At 48.8% G+C, this 25,566-nt stretch overlaps 1 protein-coding gene across 1 annotated transcript in view; it reads left to right on the top strand.

Annotated features, from left to right (window-relative positions):
- The first annotated feature begins 2,465 nt into the window (after positions 1-2,465).
- The window catches only part of LOC132591585 (uncharacterized), a 33,760-nt gene continuing 10,659 nt past the window's right edge, over positions 2,466-25,566 (top strand). The window contains 4 exon segments of the mRNA XM_088662755.1: positions 2,466-2,577; positions 5,773-6,950; positions 9,339-9,343; positions 18,129-18,627. Coding sequence (XP_088518881.1) covers positions 5,921-6,950; positions 9,339-9,343; positions 18,129-18,627 — 1,534 coding nt within the window. The 5' untranslated portion in view covers positions 2,466-2,577; positions 5,773-5,920.

Here is a 25,566-nt window from a genome sequence, read left to right as displayed (position 1 = left end):
CATCGTCAAAACAGGAGTGTGGACGTGCTGGGAATGTGGGCTTGAGAGAGCACACCTTTGTTTGAAACTCTGTCCTGCCAAGTGATACCCAAAGTCTTCCTGACATGGCAGACGTGGAAGCTATTGAGGCATCACTCCTGAGGGTGATAAGTTGCCCATGACTCACTTGCATAAGGCAGTGTGCTCAACATGCACACTGGTGGACCTTCATCTTGGTATTGGAGCCCCTGTTGTGTGCATGTCAAAAAGAAGAGATTGGAGGCTTGCCTGGAGAATGACAAATCGAGTCCCCCCCTAGCAAGAGGGCACGTTTTGTGGAGTGGCCTGGCAACCAGACCCTGTGTTGTGGGTGGGAACGTTTGGATGGCCACCACTCCCTATTGGAGGTCCCTCAATGCTGGGTGCAATTTGATCAATGGCATGCCAGCTAAATGCTATCGAGGGACCTCTATTTAAGCCCATGCACGTGTCCCTGAGCTTCCTCTTTTGGGCCAGTGCATCAGAACACCAGCATCGTGTCCGCTGTGAGCCGAAAGAGAGAGCGATCTTTCTATGACATTAACGGTGATCTGTTTCATTTTACTTATCTTTCGCGATTTAACCTTTTAATCCTTTAGTTTTTGTTAAATTTCCCCTCCTTTCCTTTCCCTCCCCGCTTCGCTTTCAAGGGGCCTTTGCCCCTCAAGGGCTTCAGCCCCTTCGAGGCGTTGGGCCTGCTGTCGCTTTAGCTGCTGGGTACATTGTGCATGTAAGAAGATACAGTCTTTTGTGTCTTCATTGTTTCTTTATCTGGCTATCTGGCTCCCTCCGCTTGGCCTCAAAGCGGAGATGAGCACCACACGCCATAGTTAAATTTGGCTGGACTTAACCATCCAGAGGTCCTTCACCTTTTACCTATATATAAACCCTGAATGCATTTCTATAGCATCCTCCACCCCTATTTCTGGATTGCTGTACACCAGGGATCCCCAAACATACCCAGCTTTGGGCCGGTGCCCACAGCAGTGGAAATAAGAGCTAAAACTGGCCCCCGGGCCGTAGTTTGGGGATGCCTCCTGTACATCATCATCCCCTTCCGATCAACCATGCAGTGGAAATAAGTGCTAAAACCGGAAGCCTGAGAGAGGGGAGCCTCTCCTCCCATGGTTTGATTTGGTATAATGCAGCGCCCCGCATCTCCAAGGCAACAGCTGACCTGAACCTTGTAGGTAGGGGGGGTGGAAGTGAACCCCCCTTTTCAGGTAGCAGATTCCTCACCAGGAGGGAGAAGCCAGAGCAGCCCCTCCGCACATTCCCCAGCCAGTGCACAGGATAGAGAGGACTCTCCAAAAGGCCACTTCTCTCTCGGTCCCCCGCTGTCAATGTCCTGCTGGGCTTCCCTCCCCCCACATTGCTTCCATTCCTCCTTCAGCCCCCCAACTTCCACCTCCATCCACCCGAGTGCGCAGGGGCCTCCCAAGATCAGCAGGGAGGGGAGGGGGGTCTCTATCCAGGCCTCTCTCACGTCCTTTAACCCTTCCATGGACTCCCTCTCTTTCTCTCCCCACCGAAAGATACGAAAGGTGCACTTGCCGGAAACCCGGAGCGCCCCACGGATTCGTCGTGAGGGTAGCCATACCTTCCTGTGTTCACCTGGGAAATGGAAGCAGAACTGGTGCTTCTACCTGACCTGCATTGCAGGATCCTGGTGCGAGTCAGGAGGGGGTGTCGCCCGCATAGCGGGGAGCCGAATAAGGGGTACAACTGCTCTGCCACTGAGCTGCACCCCTCCCCCCTCATTAGCAAAGCCCAAATTCAAACACCAGTCCCTATTTTTAAAAAGCTCCCGTTGTTTGGTCCCAACTCCTGCCAACCTAGCAGTTCGAAAGCACACCAAAGTGCAAGTAGATAAATAGGTATCGCTCCAGCAGGAAGGTAAACAGCATTTCTGTGCGCTGCTCTGGTTTGCCAGAAGCGGCCTATTCATGCTGGCCACATGACCCAGAAGCTGTACGCCGGCTCCCTCGGCCAGTAAAGCGAGATAAGCGCCGCAACCCCAGAGTTGTTTGCGACTAGACCTAATGGTCAGGGGTCCCTTTACCTTTAATGACGACACTGGACTACCCATTAGGGTTGTCCTAAATTACTGTTCCAAGCCCCACAAATCCGGTCAACTTTGAAGGGCTGTTGTAACGGGGACACCCTATGCCACAGCCCTACCTCCCCCACGTTGTGTAAGGGGTGTGATAATGAACGCACCCCCCTCTCCCGGCAAGGGATTAAAAGAGGTAAAGGGGGAATATAAACTGCGCCACCTTCGTGCCCCATAGAACTTTTTCGGAGTTTTTTTTGGGGGGTCCTCTGCCGTCCCCGGGGATCGAACCTGGGACCTTCTCAGGAAAGAAACAGGATGACGGAGCTGGATTGGAAGGAGGAGAATTTGTGTGTTCTGGGAGGGAGGCGTCACTCATTCCTCCCCATGGGTCAGTGAGCTCTGCTTCCTAGAGAGGCAAGGAGGTTTGGAGGGGGGAGGGGAGAGCCAAGGTTGGAGGGAAGAGGCCGCCATTCACATTCTCGGAAGAGGAGGAAGAAAAAGAGGTCCAAAATATATCTATATATTGTTTGCCGGGGGTGGGGGGAGAGAAAGGTGCCCTTTTTCTCCCCCTGAATCTGCAGCTGGGACGGGAAGGCAGGATTTGGGGCGAGGTGGGCGTGTGTGGAAGGAATATATGGGAGTGCTCCTCCTCCCCCTTCTTTCTGTGGATCAGGCGAGGGACGCGCCTCGCGTCAGTTGAGAGCACCCATCCCTTTATATTACAGGAAAGGAAATCGGAATAGAATAGCGAGCAAGGAAGGCGGGAAGGACTTTGCAGCGCCCCCCCCCCCCCGGCGCTTCTGTGGGAATGAAATGGGAGGCCCACCAAGGGCTGAGACTTGAACCGAGGCCCCAGTTACGCGCCTCTTTCCGAGTTCTCCCTGGGGCGCTTTTGACTCCACGATCCTTTGTGTGGAGAATCAGAGAGAGGAAGTCCATGGAAGGGTTAAAGGAGGCGAGAGAGGCCTGGATAGAGACCCCCCCCCGTCTCCCTCCTCTCCCCACTCCTTGCTCATCTGGCGAGGCCCCTCTGGATGGAGAGGTGGGAGCGCTTGGGAGGAATATGGCAAGAAGGGTGAGCCTGCCAGGGGGGCCTCTGGGCAAAGGGGACTCTCAGGGGCGGAGGGAGGAGGGCAGAGAAAGTTAGGGGGCTGAGGGAGGGAGGGAAGAATCCCTGGGGGAGGAATCGAAGCCATCTTGGAGAAAGAGAGAGATACTTGGGGGGCTGCCTGCCTTGATTTCTCCCTTCTGCCTAGGAATTTGCCATGACTTCAAGTCAACCAATGAGAGATCCCTGCGCAGGAGGCCTGATCCACCCACCCTCTCCTCCCTTGAAGCTCAGTCCTTGCCCTGCCATCAGTCCCAGATCAGCAGCTTCATGGGGCGCTGGGGGCTGTTATAGCGAGTCCAACCATTGGGGGAAAGAGGAAAGGGAGGAAGCCCACTGTAATATTTCCACCCTTTGAGGCTTCTGTCTTGTCAACTACAGTCTCTCTCATATGGCTGTGTTTCTGTGGAGAAACATCGAAAGGGTCCCTACCCAGAGATAATTGTTCCTCACTCCTCTCCATTCCACCTGGTTTCCATTATTCACACTATATCAGTTCTCATGTCTGTGGGATTTAAGGGATTTGGAAGATTGTTATGGAAACGGGTGGGGTTCCTCTCTCTCCCCCCCAGCCTGTGTAATTATTATTACAGTTGTTTTTTTAATTGAATCTGTTAGTTGCTTTCTCTGTTGTTGTTGTTGTTTTCCATGGTTGCACTCCAGTGACGTCTTTGATATGTTTTCTGTATTTTGGGGGGGGGCAAGAGAAGGGTGTTCTCAGGGCCTGCTCCACTGTGAGGGAGACTGAGGCAGCCCCCTCAGGCAGCAGATGCAGAGAGGGGCAAGGAGGGGACTGAGCTGAGTGCCATTTGGCCTGCCCTGATTTAACCCTCTATCTTCTCATCCAGTGGAAGGTGCTGTTCAATTGCCAGTGTCCTAGACACAATACAGCAGCCTCGGGAAGTAAATGGTGCTGGATGATTTGGGAATGTGTGCAGTTGGACTGTATCAGGAAGATCTTGGAGATCATGGAAGAAGCAGGACATGAAATATAGATATCCAGCATTTTCAGAAGAGGGGGAAGAAGGGGAAAGTGTGTCCAACTAGATAAGAGCCCCATCATCCCTGGCCATGGGCCACCCTTGCTTTGGCAGATTGTACTTTGTGTGCAACCTGCCAACCGAGCAGTTCGAAAGCACGAAGTGCAAGAGGCTTGACAGCCATCTGTCAGGAATGCTTTGATGGTGTTTCCTGCTTGGCAGGCGGTTGGACTGGATGGCCCTTGTGGTCTCTTCCAACTCTATGATTCTAAGTAGATAAATAGGTACCACTCTGGCGGGAAGATAAACGGTGTTTCTGTGTGCTGTTCTGGTGTGCCAGAGTCATGCTGGCCACATGACCCGGAAGCTGTATGCTGGCTCCCTTGGCCAGTAAAGCGAGATGAGCGCCACAACCCCAGAGTCGTCTGCGACTGGACCTAATGGTCAGGGGTACCTTTACCTTTACTTTGTGTCCAACCACAACTGGAGGGTCAGACTTGCCTCACCTCAGCATAGAAGGTGCCTCTAGGGCAGCATTTATCAACTTTGGATCCCCAGATGTTCTTGGAATGCAACTTCTATTAACACTGACCACTGGTCCTGATGGCTAGGAATGATGGGAATTGTAGTCTTACAACATGTGGGGACCCAAGGTCAAGGAAGGCTGCTCCAGGGATGTTATTTGGGAGTTGGTGAAACTGTATCTTAAGGGTTCTTGAGAAATTTCCCAGGGATTGTGTTTGGTATCTAGACCAATCTGTGGTCGTCAACAGGTTTACCACGCCTATCAGCCAATCACCCATTCCCACCACCCTTCTGAGTAATACCCCTTCCCACCCTCCCATTATATATACCGTGTTTCTCATATTATAAGACATGTCTTATATTTATTTTTTCCTCAAAAAAAACACACTATGGCTTATTTTCAAGGGATGTCTTATTTTTTTCCTCCTCCTCCTGCCGCGGCCGGCATTGCTGCTGCGCCTATCACTATGTCTTATTTTCGGGGTATGGCTTCTATTCCTTGAATGCTTAAAAATCCTGCTATGGCTTATTTTATGGGTATGTCTTAAAATATGAGAAACAGGTAAGGGTCTGGTGACTTCTGTTTCAGTGTGTCTGAAGAAGTGTGCATGCACACAGAAGCTCGTACCATTGACAAACTTAGTTGGTCTCTAAGGAACTACTGGAAGAAATTTTTCTATCTAATTTTTATTTTTTATATAGACCCTAACACTATAAATCCAATGTTCCCACACTCGGCAGGGGTGGAGGATTATTGTGCAGAGGATGAAGAAGTTCATGATGAACTTAGGACGCTGATGAATATTGGGCAGGTTCACGGACAAAGAGCAGCTCCCTTTCCTGTGAGAAACCACTTTTTATAAAAAGTAAACCCCACAGTTCAACCGTATTCTAAGAAAATGCTGCTTCATTAGCGTTTATTAAGGGTTAGGAAAGGCTGATGATGCATTACCATTATTTAACATTATTTCATTTGCCTTTCCTAAAAATTTGGAACATAGGGAGGGCAGGAGATAATGTACAAGATGTTAAAATAAGAGCAGGTGCTAATTGATGTGTGTAATATTCTTTTGTTTTCTTCCTAGAAAACAAATAGGATTTTCTCTCCGCCACCCTCGGTTAGAAAAAAAAATGGAGAAGGCTGTCAAAATTCTGGTGGGCCATGTCCAATGGGAATAACAAAGAATTTAATTACATGGAGTGTGAAGAGAAGAGGATAAACCACTTGAAAGTATGGAGTGGGGAAAGAGCTTCACTGACAGTGGAAAACTTAGAATTCATCAACGGACTCACACGGGGGAGAAACCATTTAAATGCATGGAGTGTGGAAAGAGCTTCAATCAGAGTGGAACACTTAGAAAACATCAACGGAGTCACACGGGGGAGAAACCCTTTCAATGTATAGAGTGTGGAAAGAGCTTCAGTCAGAGTGGAGACCTTAGAATTCATCAACGGAGTCACACGGGGGAGAAACCATTTAAATGCATGGAGTGTGGAAAGAGCTTCAGTCTGAGTGGACCCCTTAGAAAACATCAACGGACTCACACGGGAGAGAAACCATTTCAATGCATGGAGTGTGGAAAGAGCTTCAGTCTGAGTGGAAACCTTAGAATTCATCAACGGACTCACACGGGGGAGAAACCATTTAAATGCATGGAGTGTGGAAAGAGCTTCAGTCTGAGTGGACCCCTTAGAAAACATCAACGGACTCACACGGGAGAGAAACCATTTCAATGCATGGAGTGTGGAAAGAGCTTCAGTCAGAGTGGACACCTTAGAATTCATCAACGGACTCACACGGGGGACAAACCATTTAAATGCATGGAGTGTGGAAAGAGTTTCAGTCAGAATGGAGACCTTAGAATTCATCAATGGACTCACACGGGGGAGAAACCATTTAAATGCATGGAATGTGGAAAGAGCTTCAGTCAGTGTGGAGAACTTAGAATTCATCAACGGACTCACACGGGGGAGAAACCATTTAAATGTATGGAGTGTGGAAAGAGCTTCAGTCAGAGTGGACACCTTAGAATTCATCAACGGAGTCACACGGGGGAGAAACCATTTAAATGCATGGAGTGTGGAAAGAGCTTCAGTCAGAGTGGACACCTTAGAATTCATCAACGGACTCACACGGGGGACAAACCATTTAAATGCATGGAGTGTGGAAAAAGCTTCAATCAGAGTGGAGCCCTTAGAAAACATCAACGGAGTCACACGGGGGACAAACCATTTAAATGCATGGAGTGTGGAAAGAGCTTCAGTGAGAGTGGTAATCTTAGAAAACATCAACAAACTCATACACGGTATAAGTGCTAGGGAAGTGGACAGAAGTTCAGTTGAAGTGGAAGTCTTACAAACCGTCAAAAGACTGAGGGGTAAGAGCTGTAAGAGTGGAAACTACAAGCCATGAATTAACTCAAAGATAAGAAATGGTTTAAATAGAAGGAGTGTGGATTCTGCTTTGGTTATTATGGAACACTTTTTAGAGTGTAGAACCTCTTTCTCTCTGAGTTGCCATCAGTCTTACATGCATGCAGTGTATTTGAGCTTCTGTTTTTTGCATGTAACATTGTCTAGACATGTTTTTAACGTAATGATGGTAACATTTCACAATAGTAAGCATAATATAATATTTAATGTAGTTTTAGATAGGGAGTGGGAGTGTGTGGGTCTGCAGTCTTGCTTCTGAATGAGGATGAGATGGTTTTGGTGTTTAGTGGAGGGAGTTGGAAATGTTTGTACTTGGGAATGGAGAGTTGCACAAAGTGGAGCTGAGATTGCTGGTGTTGCTTTGGAAGCAGAGTTAGATTAATAGTATAGGAACAGCAGCATAACTCCCACTGTTATAATTGCAATAATGGAACCATGAAGACACAGAAAGACTGAAAGCACCTACTTATATGCCCAAGGTAATCTTGAAACCCTCATCTATTATTTTGATTCATAGATATAGTGTGCATAGATATATTTGGTGATAGGAAAAATAAAATGGGTATTTAGTGGCATAACGAGGAAAGGCTCTGTTCCTAGCTGCATGTCTTGCATGAGGAAGGAAGGAGTCACAGGGAAGAAGGGTCCGTACGAGAGCATCTCAAAGAAATGTGTCGGTCCCCGGGGGCATGGTGACACAAGTGTGTGTAGAATGCTATCCCCAAAATGACACAGGGGAGAAACAATATGGATGAGTATAATGTGGAAGGAGGTTCAGGCAGGTCCCAAACCCAGAGTGCTAAGGGTCAATTTCCTCCATATCCACCAGCTGCCCCAAGGCAGGGGCCGCCTCTGGGGATTCAGGGTGGGAAGCCTCCCTCCACGTTTGAAACTGGACATGCTCCTAGGGCAGTGATGGCGAACCTTTTAGAGACTGAGTACCCAAACTGCAATGCAAAACCCACTTGTTTATCACAAAGTGCCAGCACGACAATTCTACCTGCATATCTATTTTTTTCCTGTTTCTGAGGTATCTGATGAAGTGTGCATGCACACGAAAGCTCATACCAAAATAAAAACTTAGTTGGTCTTTAAGGTGCTACTGAAGGAATTTTTTATTTTGTTTCGACTCCGACCAACCTGTAACTTTTTCCTGTTTGTTTCACATTTCTTCTTTATGACTACTGTTTTAATAAATAAGCCTTCATAAAAGTTCTTGCATTACATTCTTCATTAATCTTTTCATTGGTATGTAATATTATGGTATAACTCAGTGCTTTTTTTCTTTAAAAAAAACACGTTTAGGGGATACTCAAATTTTGACTCAAGAAAATCACCACCAGGGGAGGGGATCAATACAGTTCAAATTGAAGGCTGGCTTCATCTCTGCCCTGCAAAATGGATCTTGCAATGCAAACATTGGGAGGAGTTCCTCCCCCCATCAGCCCTTCTCCCACTCTTCTGATCAGAAGAAGGTACGGGGAGGGGAGCATAGCTGTCAAGTTTTCCCTTTTCTTGCGAGGAATCCTATTCGCCATAATGGAATTTCCCTTTAAAAATGGGAGAACTTGGCAGCTATGGAGGGGAGCCCTTCTCTACCTTCCTTTCACTCCCCAGTCCCCCCCCCTGCCCTGTTTGTAGATGGGAGTGGAGGAGAAGCACACTCTTCTCTCCCCCAAACCTCCTAATTAAGTGGCCCCTCTTCCTCCTCCTCTCCAGGCCTTCTCTCTTCCGAAAATGAGGATGGAGACCCTTCCCATCTAACCCTGCCTCTCCCTTAAAAAAAACCCACAACTTATTTCCTCTCTAGGAAGCGGAGCTCATTGACCCAGGGGGAGGAATGAGTGGCAAAAAGGGATTCTTCCTCCAACCCCCCCTCCCAGAAAACATAATTTCCCTTCCCTCCAAGCAAGCTAGATAATTCCATTTCTTTCCTGAAAAGGTCTCAGGTTCCATCCCCAGCAGTGGCATGGAAAAGACTCTCCCTCGGGGCATGAAAGTCGCACAGCTTGACACACACACCCCTCTGGAGTAACCCCACTACTGCCTTCATTTCAACTCTCCACTATGGGGTGCAGACCAACGCAGAACTCGCACCAGGATCCCACAATGCAAGTAATGCGCAAATTTCCTCCTCCAGCGACTCCCCCAGTAAATTTGCAGCAACAAGGCCCAACGTTGCCCAGCAGACTGAATAGGCTGCAGCTTTCCAGACTAGGCCGAGTGGAGGTAGGGGCCTGCCTGGGGGTGATGGGGGGGGCAAATAGGGGGCAGGGATAGGTAATGGGTCATAACAGGGTGGGGGGAGACACAGGGATGGGCCTATGTAAACATGACACACGAAAAGCAGGGGGACTCTGAAGGTGAGGGAAGTCTGAAGTGGGACTCTGAGGCTCCATTTAACAAACTGAGCCACCGCAGGTTTTTTATGGAACCGAACAGCTCGGGCGCTTCAGAACGCACCTTCTGTTTAATAAACGCCTGGCAGCATTAGACAGTCATTCATCATTTCCCCCAACACGCACTTAAGGGCACGTCGAGGGATTTTTGCTTTTTAATTTAGCGGGCGTTGTGTCACATGCGAGGCTCCGGCAGCCGTTTTAAGTAAGGGCAGTCGTGCCCCTTTTAACATAGGCTTCATACTACCATGTTTCTCCTAAAATAAGACACGTCTTATATTTATTTTTTTCCTCAAAAAAAACCACCATGGCTTATTTTCAAGGGATGTCTTATTCGGGGGCTGGATCATAACAGGGAACTGATTTTTTATATGAATTTTACACATGCTGTACAACAGAAATCACGTTTCTCTCTCTCAGGACTGATTAGCCAGATGCTGCCTGAGATCACAATTGGCTTTACCAAATAGCTGTTAAGTACTTTCCTTTGATGCCCAGATCTCATGGCTACCATAAGGTTTCTACCTTTCAGGACAAAGGCAAGGTGATAATAGGAAGTTGTCTTTATCTATCTCCTTAATCTCCTCTTTCATATGCATAACCTTTGAAGCCTAGGAATGCAAGTTGTCTGGGTCTCTCGGCAAAACGAGACGGGAGGGGATGTCAGTTTTTAAAAAACCACCCGCGTGTCTGCGAGAGCTCGCTACTTTCCTACCGTAGCTGCAGTTTGCCTGCCTCGCTCTCTGTCTCGGCCATCAAGAGGAAATCAACAAGCAACTCATGGCTGGGCACATACCGGTAGAATGGAAGGGGGAAAAGGTGGGGGGAAGCGAGAGGTGGGCTGTGTGTGTGTGAGTGAGAGAGAGGGGGGGGAGAGAAAGAGACGCGCACAGGGGGAGAGAAAGAGACGCGCACGGAGGTCATTCATGAGGCGTCTTTAATCGCTCCTCTTTTCTTCTTCGTGCCTTCCTCTCCTCTCCACCGCAAATGCCACTTTTGTCCTCTTCACCAAGTAGAGCTCACATACGGTAGCACTACGGCTTATTTTCGGGGTATGTCTTATATTTTTTCAACGCATGGAAATCGTGCCATGGCTTATTTTATAGGCATGTCTTATTTTAGGAGAAACACGGTAGGAGGAGGAGTTACGCTAGCGCCAGACCATGTCAATACCAAGGAGGCAGGTTTAGTCATTGTTTGAAGACTATCCCTACATCGTATTATTATTATTATTATTATTATTATTATTATTATTATTATTATTATTATCGTGCATGTAAGAAGATAGTCTTTTCTTTCTTCATTGTTTCTTTACAACAATGGGAGTGGTTATGGTGCTGCTCCTATAATACTAATCTGTCAGGGCAGAGGAGCAAAGGTGGAGACTGCCTCCCCAGCCTGACCCTTCCAGGGAGGAGGAAGAGAAATACAGTATAGATTTACAACAGGGGTTTGAGGGAGGTCTCAGCTCAGAGGCAGGTGAGGGGAAAAGATGGGAAATCATGGGAGAGCCAGAACAACAGCTGGCTGACACGTCGTCACTAGAAAGCGTCCCTGATACACCATCTCCCAGAACCCGGTGAGCCTTGAAAGTAGAAGAGCAAAGAGCTCAGAGACAGAGGGCACGTAGCAGCATCTGTAGAAGTGGCAAATGAAGTGAGAGAGATGGGGGTGGAGACAATGCCATTCTCCAAGAGGCTGGGTTCTATAGCCCCTCTCTATAAATACTGAATTAAAAAAGCACAATAGGAAATCTTCCCTTGTCTTTATACTTTCCTGCGCAACAGCCGGGAGTTGCTGACAGTATCCAGACATAATCTGACCAACTCTGCTTCCAAAGCACCACCACCAGTCTCACACTAGTCTGTTGATGTACAGTAAAGTGTGAACTCTGACTGAAGCTCGTTCCACACTTCTGTGAGTCTCCTTGTAGATTTTGTGTAGTTCTTCTGGAATTTGTATCAGCTCATGAGAACTTGTCCACATGAGCTGGAAAGCTATCTGGCTCCCTCGGCCTCAAAGCGGAGATGAGCACCACACGCCATAGTCGAATTCGGCTGGACTTAACTGTACAGGGGTCCTTGAGCTTTTACCTATATATAAAGCCTGACGGCATTTCTATAGCATCCTCCACCCCTATTTTTCAGTTGCTGTACATCATCATCACCTACGATCAACCATGTGCAGTGGAAATAAGAGCTAAAACCAGAAGCCTGAAAAAGGGCAGCCTCTCCTCCCAGGTGGTTCAATAGTTTGATTTGGTACAATGCAGCGCCCTGCGTCCCTGAGGCAACAGCTGACCTGAACCGTGTAGGGGGTGGGGGAAGTGGACCCCCCTTTTCAGGGATCCCTCTGTCGAAGAACTTGGAGGAGTAGCAGATTCCTCGCTATTCCCCCGCCAGCGCCCAGTATGGGGAGGACTCCAAAAGGCCACGTCTCTCTCTCTCTGTGTGTGTGTGTGTGTCCTGCTGGGCTTCCCCCCCCCCCCACGTTGCTTCCATTCCTCCCTCAGCCTCCCAACTTCCTCCTCCATCCGCGCAGGGACCTCCCAAGAGGAGCAGGGAAGGGAGAGAGGGAGGGGGGGTCTCTATCCAGGCCTCTCTCGCGTCCTTCAACCCTTCTACCGAAAGAAACGAAAGGCTGGAAGCCCGGAGCGCCCCACGGATTCCTGCCGGGGAATCCGTCCCGAGGGGAGCCAGACCTGCCTGTGTTCGCCTGGGAAATTACTGTTCCCACCCCCACAAATCCGGTCTACTTTGCAGGGCTGTTGTAACGGGGAACCCTCCCTCGCGGCCCTGCCTCCCCCACGTTGTGTAAGGGGTGTGAAAATGAACAAATCCCCCTTCCTCCCGGCAAGGGATTATAAGAGGAAAAGGGGGAATGTAAACTGTGCCATCTTCGTTCCCCCGAGGACTATTTCGGAGGTTGGGGGGGGTGTCCTCTTTCCTTGCCGTCTCCGGGGATCAAACCTGGGACCTTCTCAGAAAAGAAACAGGATAACGGAGCTGGTTGGGAAGGAGGAGAATTTGTGTGTTTTGGAAGGGAGGCGTCGCTCATTCCTCCCCATGGGTCAGTGAGCTCCGCTTCCTAGAGAGGGAGGAAGGTTTGGAGGGGGAGGGGCCTCCATCCACATTCCCGGAAGAGGAGCTGCTCTGCAGAGGAGGAGGGAAAAAGGTGCAATACTGTATATATCTATATATTTGGGGGGCGGGGAGAGAAGGATGCGCCTTTTCTCCCCCTGAATCTGCAAACAGGGCAGCTGGGAAGGGAGGGCAGGATTTGGGCGAGGTGGGGGGTTGAAACAAAGTAGGGGAGTGCTCCCCTCCCCTTCTTACTGTGGATCAGGCGAGCGGGGGCGCCTCGTGTCAGTGGACAGCACCCAGCCCTTTATATTACAGGAAAGGAAAGCGGAATAGAAAAGCGAGCAAGGGAGGCGGGGAGGACTTTGCAGCGACCCATCCGCTTGAGAGTCTAGAAATGCTGCCCTGCCCCCCCCCTCCGCGGGCGCTTCTATGGGAATGAAATGGGAGGCCCACCAAGGGCTGAGACTTGAACTGAGGCCCCAGTTACGCGCCTCTCTGCGAGTTCCGGGTTCTCCCTGGCAGGAATCCCTATTGCGGTTTTGACTGCACGATTCTGGCTTCCTTTTGTGTGGAGAATCAGAGAGAGGAAGTCCATGGAAGGGTTAAAGGAGGCGAGAGAGGCCTGGATAGAGACCCTCCTCCCTCCTTTCCCCCCTCCCTGCTCTTCTTGCGAGTATCCTCCGGATGGAGAGGTGGGAGCACTTGGGAGCAATTTGGAAAGAAGGGTGAGCCGGCCAGGAGGGCCTCTGGGCAAAGGGGACCCTCAGGGGCGGAGGGAGGAGGGCAGAGAAATTACACAGACTCTGGGAGGGAGGGAAGCATCCCTCGGGGAGGAATCGAAGCCATCTTTTAGAAAGAGTCCTTGCCGTGCCATAAGTCCCAGATCAGCAGCTTCATGGGGCGCTGGGGGCTGTTATAGCGAGTCCAACCATTGGGGGAAAGAGGAAAGGGAGGAAGCCCACTTTATTATTTCCACCCCTTGTCAACTGCAGTCTCTCCCATATGCCTGTTTCTGTGGAGAAACATCGAAAGGGTTCCTACCCAGAGATAAGTGTGCCCAACTCTTTCTCTCCATTCCACCTGGTTTCCATTATTCACACTATATCAGTTCTCATGTCTGTGGGATTTAAGGGATTGGAAATATTGTTATGGAAATGGGTGGAGTTCATAGCTGCCAAGTTTTCCCTTTTCTCACGAGGAAGCCTATTCAGCATAAGGGAAAATCCCTTTAAAAAAGGGATAACTTGGCAGCTATGGTGGGGTTCCTCCCCCCCCAGCCTGCGTAATTATTACTACAGTTGTTTTTTTATTGAATCTGTTAGTTGCTTTCTCTGTTCTTGTTGTTGTTGTTGTTTTCCATGGTTACACTCCAAGGTCTTCTTTGTCATGTTTCCTGTATTTTGGGCAGGGGCGTAGCCAGGATCAAAACTAGGGGGGGGGGCAAGCCATGGTCGTTCAGGGGCAGGGCCAAGGCACAGAAGGGGAGGGGCCACAAAGTGGGCGGGGCTAAAGGGCCAACGGGCCTGATGACATCGTGGCGGTGGCAGCAGCGGCCACCTTGTGCTTCTGGGGCTGGTAGCATTGGCGGCTACCCTGCTTGGCTGGTGAGGACGGGAGGGTCGGGCAGGCGAGAGGGGGTGGCAGGGCGGGCAAGGGCAAGGCAAGACACGGCCACAGCCACGACGGCTCCGAGGCGTTGCTGCATATCAGCATAATATTTCAACCATGGTTCAAGCCCCACCTTAGGAAAAAATCCTGCATTGCAGGGGGTTGGACTAGATGACCCTTGTGGTCCCTTCCGACTACAATTCTATGATTCTATTGATATATTACCATAGCATATGCATCATTCTGCTTTCTTGAATTGTCCTACTCCTAGGCATAGCATCCAACTCCTAGAGGCCTAGGTGCCCCCCCAATTACTGGTAAATACCGTATTTGAAAGAGTCATCCCCCCATGTTGATGGGCTTTCTATGTGGGGCTTATCTGCCCCCCCCGTATTTTATTAAGGATGGAAGAGGGAGGGAAGGAAGGAAGAAATAGAGAGAGAGATAACTCATATTTGTGGGTGTCTCTGGATGACGCTGTGATGCTGGAACTCTGCAGCAAGAGGACAGGAGGGTCGGGCAGGCGAGAGGGGGTGGAAGGGCGGGCGAGGGCGGGGCAAGGCATGGCCGCAGCCACGACAGCTCCGAGGCGTTGCTGCATATCAGCATAATATTTCAACCATGGTTCAAGCCCCACCTTAGGAAAAAAATCCTGCATTGCAGCGGGTTGGACTAGATGGCCCTTGTGGTCCCTTCCGACTACAATTCTACGATTCTATTGATATATTACCATACCATATGCATCGTTCTGCTTTCTTGAATTGCCCTACTCCTAGAGGCCTAGGCGCCTCTCCCCCCCCCCAAATACTGGTAAATACCGTATTTGAAAGAGTCATCCCCCCATGTTGATGGGCTTTCTATGTGGGGCTTATCTGTCCCCCCCGTATTTTATTAAGGATGGAAGAGGGAGGGAAGGAAGGAAGAAATAGAGAGAGGGATAACTCATATTTGTGGGTGCCTCTGGGTGACGCTGTGATGCTGGAACTCTGCATGTACAGGAGCCTTGTAAGCAGCTTTCTCTCGGCTTGATTTACAGCAGGCACGTCCAACAGGTAGATTGTGATCTACCAGTAGATCACTGGATGTCTGTGGTAGATCACTGGTAGGTCACTGGCACCCCTAAAAAAAGCTCACCCAAAATTTTCCTCCTCCCTAAAAAAAGTTGAACTATGACCTGAAGCCCTAAACAAAAATGGACCTCCCTCCCTCCTAAAAGAAGCTCAACAAGTTTGACCTAAACCCCAAAAAACAGGGCTTCCCTTCCTTTAAAAAAACTCAACAGCTTTGACCTGAACCCCCCAAAAGGGGGTAGATCACCCCCAGTTTTAAACTCTGAGTAGATCAGAGTCTCTAGGGAGGTGGCCACCCCTGATTTACAGTATACAGATGCATTAGGAGGGGCAGACTGGAACACCAATGCTTTTTATAAACATCACTGTGTCTGTCAAAGCTACAGCCCCCCCCTTTCTTATTCACTTCTTTTTAGCCTTGCAGAGCCACCTTAGTCAAATTGAATCCTCTGAGTCTGCACCCTCATTAAATCGCCAATAGAACTCTTAATGCTCCTGAATGCTCATTAACAGCTCCCACTTAAGAACAATAGGGTGAAATGGTCAGCTATCGAATCTTGCCTGGGGATATCTGCTCCATTGTCTTAACTGCTTAACTACTGGTAGCCACTTTGCTTTATTTATTTGATGTGTTTTTGTTACTGCTGTGTGTCCCCCCCCCCCCCAGCAAGCGGAGACTTAGCTGCTCTTGCTAAAGCAAAGCCCTTTCCACTTCAGTTTTTGGAGGGGAAAAGTGCTGGTTATGGTCTGTAAAATACATTAATTTTTTTGCTTCTAGGGGGGGGGCAGCTGCCCCCTCCTGCCCCCCTGCCTACGCCCATGATTTTGGGGGACAGAGAGAAGGCTGTTCTCAGGGCCTGCACCACCATGAGGGAAACTGAGGCAGCCCCCTCAGGCAGCAGATGCAGAGAGGGGCAAGGAGGGGACAGAGCTGAGTCCCATATGGCCTGCCCTGATTTAACCATCTTCTCATCCAGTGGAAGGTGCTGTCCCATTGCCAGTGTCCTAGACAAAATGCAGCAGCCTGAGGAAGTAAATGGTGCTGGATGATTTGGGAATGTGTGCAGTTGGACTGTATCAGGAAGATCTTGGATATAATGGAAGGAGGAGGACATGAAATACAGATATTCAGCATTTTCAGAAGAGGGGGAAGAAGGGGAAAGTGTGTCCAGCTAGATAAGACTCCCATCATCCCTCGCCATGGACCATCCTTGCTTTGGCAGATGGTACTTTGTGTCCAAAATGGGACTCAGGTGGCGCTGTGGGTTAAACCACTGAGCCTAGGGCTTGCCGATCAGAAGGTCAGTGGTTTGAATCCCCGCAATGGGGTGATCTCTCATTGCTCGGTCCCTGCTCCTGCCAACCCAGCAATTTGAAAGCACATCAGAGTGCAAGTAGATAAATAGGTGCTGCTCCAGTGGGAAGGTAAACGACGTTTCCATGCGCTGCACTGGCTTCGCCAGAAGCGGCTTAGTCATGCTGGCCACATGATCCGGAAGTTGTACACCGGCTCCCTCGGCCAGTAAAGCGAGATGAGCGCCGCAACCCCAGAGTCATCCGCGACTGGTCCTAATGGTCAGGGGTCCTTTACCTTTACTTTTACTTTGTGTCCAACCACAACTGGAGGGTCAGAGATGCCTCAACTCAGCATAGAAGGTGCCTCTAGGGCAGCATTTCTCAACCTTGGATCCCCAGATGTTCTTGGACTGCAACTTCCATAAACACTGAACACTGGCCCTGATGGCTAGGAATGATGGGAATTGTAGTCTTACAACATGTGGGGACCCAAGGTCGAGAAAGGCTGCTCCAGGGCTCTGTTATTTGGGAGTTGGTGAAACTGTATCTTAAGGGTTCTTGAGAAATTTCCCAGGGATTATGATTGGTATCTAGACCAATTTGTGGTCGTCAACAGGTTTACCACACCTATCAGCCAATCACCCATTCCCACCACCCTTCTGAGTAATACCCCTTCCCATTATATATCAGGGTCTGGTGATACCTGTTTCAGTGTGTCTGAAGAAGTGTGCATGCACACAGAAGCTCATACCATTGACAAACTTAGTTGGTCTCTAAGGAACTACTGGAAGAAATTTTTCTATCTAATTTTTATTTTTTATATAGACCCTAACACTATAAATCCAATGTTCCCCACCCTCGGCAGGGGTGGAGGATTATTGTGCAGAGGATGAAGAAGTTCATGATGAACTTAGGACGCTGATGAATATTGGGCAGGTTCACGGACAAAGAGCAGCTCCCTTTCCTGTGAGAAACCACTTTTTATAAAAAGTAAACCCCACAGTTCAACCGTACTCTAAGAAAATGCTGCTTCATTAGTGTTTATTAAGGGTTAGGAAAGGCTGGTGATGCATTACCATTATTTAACATTATTTCATTTGCCTTTCCTAAAAATTTGGAACATAGGGAGGGCAGGAGATAATGTACAAGATGTTAAAATAAGAGCAGGTGCTAATTGATGTGTGTAATATTCTTTTGTTTTCTTCCTAGAAAACAAATAGGATTTTCTCTCCGCCACCCTCGGTTAGAAAAAAAAATGGAGAAGGCTGTCAAAATTCTGGTGGGCCATGTCCAATGGGAATAACAAAGAATTTAATTACATGGAGTGTGAAGAGAGAGAGGATAAACCACTTGAAAGTATGGAGTGTGGAAAGAGCTTCAGTCGGAGTGGACACCTTACAAGTCATCAACTGAGTCACACAGGGGAGACACCATTTAAATGCATGGAGTGTGGAAAGAGCTTCAGTCAGAGTGGACACCTTACAAGTCATCAACTGAGTCACACGGGGAGACACCATTTAAATGCATGGAGTGTGGAAAGAGCTTCACTAAGAGTGGAGACCTTAGAAAACATCAACGGACTCACACCGGGGAGAAACCATTTAAATGCATGGAGTGTGGAAAGAGCTTCAGTCAGAGTGGACACCTTACAAGTCATCAACTGAGTCACACAGGGGAGACACCATTTAAATGCATGGAGTGTGGAAAGAGCTTCACTAAGAGTGGAGACCTTAGAAAACATCATCGGACTCACACGGGGGAGAAACCATTTAAATGCATGGAGTGTGGAAAGAGCTTCAGTCAGAGTGGAGACCTTAGAATTCATCAACGGACTCACACGGGGGAGAAACCATTTAAATGCATGGAGTGTGGAAAGAGCTTCAGTCAGAGGGGAGACCTTAGAAAACATCAACGGAGTCACACGGGGGAGAAACCATTTAAATGCATTGAGTGTGGAAAGAGCTTCAGTCAGAGTGGAGACCTTAGAATTCATCAACGGACTCACACGGGGGAGAAACCATTTAAATGCATGGAGTGTGGAAAGAGCTTCAGTCAGAGGGGAGACCTTAGAAAACATCAACGGATTCACATGGGGGTGAACCTTTCAAATGCATGGAGTGTGGAAAGAGCTTCAATCAGAGTGGACCACTTCGAAAACATCAACAAACTCATACAGTGGAGAAACCATACATTTCCTAGGGAACTGGACAGAGGTTCAGAGAAGTGCAAGTCTTTAAAACCATCAAAAGACTCTGAGGGGTAAGAGCTGTAAGAGTGGAAACACTACAAGCCATGAATTAACGCAAATATGAGAAATGGTTTAAATAGAAGGAGTGTGGATTCTGCTTTCTTTATTATGCTTTCTTATACACTTTTTAAAGTGTAGAACCGCTTTATCTCCGAGTTGACTATTTCTTTCACATCAATAACAGGAAATCAGTCTTAAATGCATGCAGTGTATTTGAGCTTCTGTTGTTTGTATGTAACATTGTCTAGACATGTTTTTAAAGTAATGATGGTAATATTTCACAATAGTAAGCATAATATAATATTTAATGTAGTTTTAGATAGGGAGGGGGAGTGTGTGAGTCTGGAGTGTTGCTTCTGAATGAGGATGGACTGAGAGTGTTTGGTGTTTGGTGGAGGGAGTTGGAAATATTTGTATCTGGGAATGGAGAGTTGCACAAAGTGGAGCTGAGTCTGGTGGTGTTGATTTGGAAGTAGAGTTAGATTAATATTATAGGAACAGCAGCATAACTCCCACTGTTATAATTGCAATGATGGAACCATGAAGACACAGAAAGACTGAAAGCACCTACTTATATGCCCAAGGTAATCTTGAAACCCTCATCTACCCGCCAAGAGCACATAACACCGGTCCTGAAAGACCTGCATTGGCTCCCAGTACGTTTCCGAGCACAATTCAAAGTGTTGGTGCTGACCTTTAAAGCCCTAAACGGCCTCGGTCCAGTACACCTGAAGGAGCGTCTCCACCTCCCTCGCTCTGTCCGGACACTGAGGTGCAGCTCTGAGGGCCTTCCGGCGGTTCCCTCCCTGCAAGAAGTGAAGTTACAGGGAACCAGGCAGAGGGCCTTCTCGATAGTGGCACCTGCCCTTTGGAACGCCCTCCCACCAGATGTCAAAAAGAAAAATAACTACCAGACTTTTAGAGGACATCTGAAGGCAGCCCTGTTGGAAGCTTTTAATCTTTAAGAAATTAGTGTATTTTAATATTTCTGTTGGAAGCCGCCCAGAGTGGTTAGGGAAACCCAGCCAGATGGGCAGAGTATCAATAAATAAATAAATAATAAATAATCTTTTGATTTATAGATATAGTGTGCATAGATATATTTGGTGATAGGAATAATAAAATGGGTATTTAGTGGCATAACGAGGAAAGGCTCTGTTCCTAGCTGCACGTCTTCCATGAGGAAGGAAGGGGTCACAGGGAAGAACGGGCCGTACCAGAGCATCTCAAAGAAATGTGCTGGGGGGTGTGGCACAGTGGCACAAGTGTGTGTAGAATGCTATCCCTAAAATGACACAGGGGAGAAACAATATGGATGAGTATAATGTGGAAGGAGGTTTAGGCAAGTCCCAAACCGAGAGTGCTTAGGGTTTCCTCCATATCCACCAGTTGCCCCAAGGCAGGAGCCACCTCTGGGCACTTAGGGTGGAAAGCCTCCCTCCACCTTTGAAACTGGAGATGCCCCTAGGGCAGTGGTGGGAAACCTTTTAGAGACTGAATACCCAACCTCAATGCAAAACCCACTTGTTTATCACAAAACGCCAACGCGGCAATTCTACCTGTATATTTATTTTTTCCCTGTTTGTTTCACATTTCTTCTTTATTACTACTTTTTTAATAAATAAGCCTTCATAAAAGTTCTTGCATTACATTCTTCATTAATCTTTCCTTTGATATGCAATATTATGGTATAACTCAGTGCTTTTTTTCTTAAAAAAACGTTTAGGGGGTACTCTAATTTTGACTCAAGAAAATCACCACTGGGGGAGGGGGCCGGGCACCTCAGTTTTCGAACAGCTTAGTTCTCAAACTACTTGGAACCTAAATAAAAAAATTCCTTCCAGTAACACTGTAGAGACCAGCTAAGTTTGTCATTGGTATGAGCTTTCATGTGCATGCACACTTCTTCAGATACACTGAAACAGAAGTCACCAGACCCTTATATATAGTGAGAGATTGGGGAGGGGTATTACTCAGAAGGGTGGTGGGAATGGGTGATTGGCTGATAGGTGTGGTAAACCTGTTGATGACTGTTAACGACTGCAGTTGGTCTTACAGGAAAAAGCAAGGGGTGAGATGGCTAAAAATAGCTTTATCATGTACAGTATAATGAGATAAGAATCTAATTCAGACCAGGTCTCTCCATGGTTTTAAGTTTGGTAATAAGTTGCAATTCAGCAACTTCTCTTTCCAGTCTATTTCTGAATTTTTTTTGTAATAAGACAGCTACTTTGAGATCTTGTATAGAATGTCCTGGGAGATTGAAGTGTTCTCCTACTGGTTTCTCTGTCTTATCATTCCTGATGTCAGGATGTTCAGTGAATCTGAAGAAGTGTGCATGCACACGAAAGCTCATACCAATGACAAACTTAGTTGGTCTCTAAGGTGCTACTGGAAGGAATTTTTTAACTTTGTTTCGACTATGTCAGACCAACACGGCTACCTACCTGTAACTAGTACTTGGAACCTGAACACTTCAAACTCAGAAATGAGTGTTCCAATTTTGGAACTTTCTTCAGAAGTCGAACGTGCTCTGTTCTGTGTATAACTGTGGTTTTGAGTGCCACAATTCTTTTTTCCGGGCCGGGCAGCAAGCAAGCACCCTAGGGATGTTACCCCCACCCCCAGCCTGCCCCTGCTTGCAGGCAAGTAGGAGTGGTATTGGGCTGCTCCTCTTGGCAGCGTTGCTGCTTGCATGGGAACAGGAGCTGGATCGGGGCTGCTCAGCTGGGGAGATGCAGGCTCCGTCACACTTTCCATTGAGGGGTTCGCGGCTGTACTCCCCTCAAAGGACAAGTTTAATGGGGGCCCCCACCTCCGCATCAGATCCTTTGCAACCCCATGAAGGCAGCCAGGCTGAATAGTTGCTGGGGTTGGGGAAGGTGGAAGCAGCCCGGAAGCTGCACCTGAGAGCTCCTGCACCACCTGAAGGCAACCAGGCGCTCAGCCTGCCAGCAGGAGTGGAGGCGGGGATCTCTCGGTGTGAGACGTCTGAGAGATCCCCGCCCTGCTCCTGAACATGGCTGCCTTCAGCTCCCCCAAACCACAAGGCTGGCTTCATCTCTGCCCTGCAAAAAGGATCTTGCAATGCAAACATTGGGAGGAGTCCCCGCCCCCATCAGCCCTTCTCCCACTCTTCTGATCAGAAGAAGGAACGGGGAGGGGAGCATAGCTGTCAAGTTTTCCCTTTTCTTGCCAGGAATCCTATTTGACATAATGGAATTGACCTTTAAAAAAGGGAGAACTTGACAGCTATGGAGGGGAGCCCTTCTCTACCTTCCTCTCACTCTCCAGCCCCCCATCTGCCCTGTTTGTAGATGGGAGGGGAGGAGAAGCACACTCTTCTTTCTCTCCCCCAAACCTCCTAATTAAGTGGCCCCTCTTCCTCCTCCTCTCCAGGCCTTCTCTCTTCCGAAAATGAGGACGGGGCCCTTCCCATTAACTGTGCCTCTCCCTTAAAAAAACCCCCACAACTTATTTCCTCTCTAGGAAGCGGAGCTCATTGACCCAGGGGGAGGAATGAGTGGCAAAAAGGGATTCTTCCTCCAACCTCCCTCCCAGAAAACATAATTTTCCTTCCCTCCAAGCAAGCTATATAATTCCATTTCTTTCCTGAAAAGGTCTCAGGTTCCATCCCCAGCAGTGGCATGGAAAAGACCCCCCCATCTCTGAAAAGACTCTCCCTCGGGGCATGAAAGTCTCACAGCTTGACACACACACCCCTCTGGAGTAACCCCACTACTGCTTTCATTTCAGCTCTCCTCTATGGGGTGCAGACCAACTCAGAACTCGCACCAGGATCCCGCAATGCAAGTAATGCGCAAATCTCCTCCTCCAGCGACTCCCCCCAGTAAATGGGGGGATGCCCCAATGGAACCCCAAAGAGCAAGAAGCAAAAGGCAGCTCAAGTTACGTCTGCTTCGTACAGGCGGGGGGGGGGCTGCTCTAAGGCCATAGCTCTATAGGCACGAAAAGTGTTTCCAGGCTGGAGGGAGGAGAGGCGGGAAGTTTTGGGAAGGGGAGGAGGGGCGACAGTGGGCAACACCCCCCCTTTATATTGCAGAAAAGGAAATTGGAGTGATATCAGCAATGGATGCGGAGGGCAAGAGAGGACACAGAGGTAAAGAAGAGGCCAAGTGGGGGAAGGAGGAGAAGGCGTGGAGGGAAAGGGGCAGAGACTCCTGTCCTCGGACCCCTCGAAAGGGGCCCAGATCAATGCAAAACACATGCAGGGTCTGCATTGCACCATCTCCTTGGCAGCAGCTTTACGAAACTCCCATTTCTCTTTCCTGGGGGGGGGGGGCTGAGAGATGCTCAGCTGCCATACACCCCCTTGGATGCCTTTGGCAGAATGGAAATGGGGTGCCTGTGAAGGGAGTCCCCACGAGGGTCCCCATCCCCAAGCAGGACTGGGTTTGAGCCAAGCCCCCAAATCCGCTGCCCCTCACAACACCCCCCCCCCCCAGCACAGGAGACGGCCATCTGGTATGCAGGCTGAGACCCTACCTGCCCGCGGTCTGTCTCGCCAGAGGGGTGCATGCTCTAGTTATCTCCCGCTAGGACTACTGCAATGCGCTGTATGTGGGGCTACCTTTAAGGTGACCCGGAAACTGCAAATAATCCAGAATGCGGCAGCTAGACCGTTGACTGGGCGTGGCTGCCCGGACCATATAACACCGGTCCTGAGAGATCTGCATTGGTTCCCAGTACGCTTCCGAACACAATTCAAAGTGTTGGTGCTGACCTTTAAAGCCCTAAACGGCCTCCGTCCTGTATACCTGAAGGAGCGTCCCCACTCCCATCGTTTAGCCCGGACACTGAGATCCAGCGGTTCCCTCCCTACGAGAAGTGAGGTTACAGGGAACCAGACAAAGGGCCTTCTTGGTAGTGGCGCCCACCCTGTGGAACGCCCTCACACCAAATGTCAAGGAAATAAGCAGCAATCCTATTTTTAAAAGACATCTGAAGACAGCCCTGTTTAGGGAAGTTTTTAATATTTAATGATGTATTGTTTTTAACAATCGATTGGGAACCGCCCAGAGTGGCTGGGGAAACTCAGCCAGATGCGCGGGGTATAAATAATAAATTATTATTATTATTACAATACGTGCAGTGCAGTGCTATGCACTCAGCGTTCCCCGCCCCGCGTCTTAGAAGCGAGCAACAGGTATTGGAGGATCTGTGAGTGAGAGCTCACCCCCTCGACCCCAGCGGGGGCTTGCAAGGATAATTACTCTCAAATCCTTCTGAATTATCTGCATTATGGGATCTGCTGTTCACCATGGCAGCTCCGGACTGGAAGTGCTATTGTTTATATTTTATAAATTAATTGTGTCGCAACACCTCCTCATTCTTGGCTATGTGAAGGGGGAAGTGTTCAAATAAAACATTATCTCTGGGGGCATCAGGAATAAATGGGCTGTTTAGCAGCATAACCAGGAAGGACTCTCCTCCTAGTTGCACATCTTTCATGCAGAGGGAAGGTGGCAGAGCAGAGAGTGGGCAGTGCCAGAGAGACCTCAATGCAATGGGGAGGTGGCCTAAGTGTGTGTTAAATGCTTCACTGTAAGCACATATTAAATTATCCCCAAAATTACACTCATAGGGCAGAAACCCTATGGATATCTATAGTGTGTGTTTGGCAGGTCGGAAACTTAAGGGTCTACTTTCTACAAATCCACCAGCTACCTGGAGTCACCTCTGAGCATTGAGGCAGCCAACAGGAATCTTCCTTTGAACGTCATAGGAGCACATGGACCTGGTGTGGCCACTTTTCAGGGCTCTTTCCAGGAACGGTTGAACCCATCATTCACAAGTGAGGCCTGGTTTGCTCTCAAAGGGGTGGGGGAGGGAGGGAGAGTCCCAAAGTCTCTGCCTCCTCCACACCCCTAGGGCTTTACCGTGTATCTGGACTGCACCACTTCAGCCTGCAAGGAAGACCCTGTTTTCTGGGACACATTGATTCCAGCATTTGGGGGAAGCAAAACAAGTCAGCGGGGAGGAGATCATCATCATCATCATCATCATTTATTTATACCCCGCCCCACCCATCTGGCTGGGTTTCCCCAGCCACTCCGGGCGGCTTCCAACAGAATATTAAAATACAATAATCTATTAAACATTAAAAGCTTCCCTAAACAGGGCTGCCTTCAGATGTCTTCCAAAAGTCTGGTAGTTGTTTTTCTCTTTGACATCTGGTGGGAGGGCGTTCCACAGGGCGGGCGCCATTACCAAGAAGGCCTTCTGCCTGGTTCCCTGTAACTTGGCTTCTCGCAGTGAAGGAACTGCCAGAAGGCCCTCGGCACTGGGCCTCAGTGTCCAGACTGGACCCTCCTCCCTTGGGAGAAGGGGTGCTCTGGAGAGCAGTCCATCCTGTGAGCCAGGCACCCCCAAACTGCAGCCCTCCAGATGTTTTGGCCTACAACTCCCATGATCCCTAGCTAACAGGACCAATGGTCAGGGATGATGGGAATTGTAGTCCAAAACACCTGGGGGGCCGAAGTTTGGGGATGCCTGTTGTGAGCTGCCTGCCCTGCAGTCTGAGGCAGGACAGATCCTGCCCAGCCATAGACCCACCACTCGAGAGGATGAGGACCGAGAATTTGGGTGCAACTTGCGCTGTTAATGCTCCCCTGAGATTTCCTGTAACAGGAATAGCAGCTCCGCTGGGGCACGTTCTTTGATAACAAAATGAGTAACAAAATGAATTTCAACAGGGACAAATGTGAGACCCTGCACTTAG

Source organism: Zootoca vivipara, chromosome 2 (assembly GCF_965207765.1).
Source record: "Zootoca vivipara chromosome 2, rZooViv2.hap1.1, whole genome shotgun sequence".
NCBI classification, from domain to species: Eukaryota; Metazoa; Chordata; class Lepidosauria; order Squamata; family Lacertidae; genus Zootoca; species Zootoca vivipara.
This window is presented reverse-complemented; position numbering and strand designations above follow the sequence as displayed.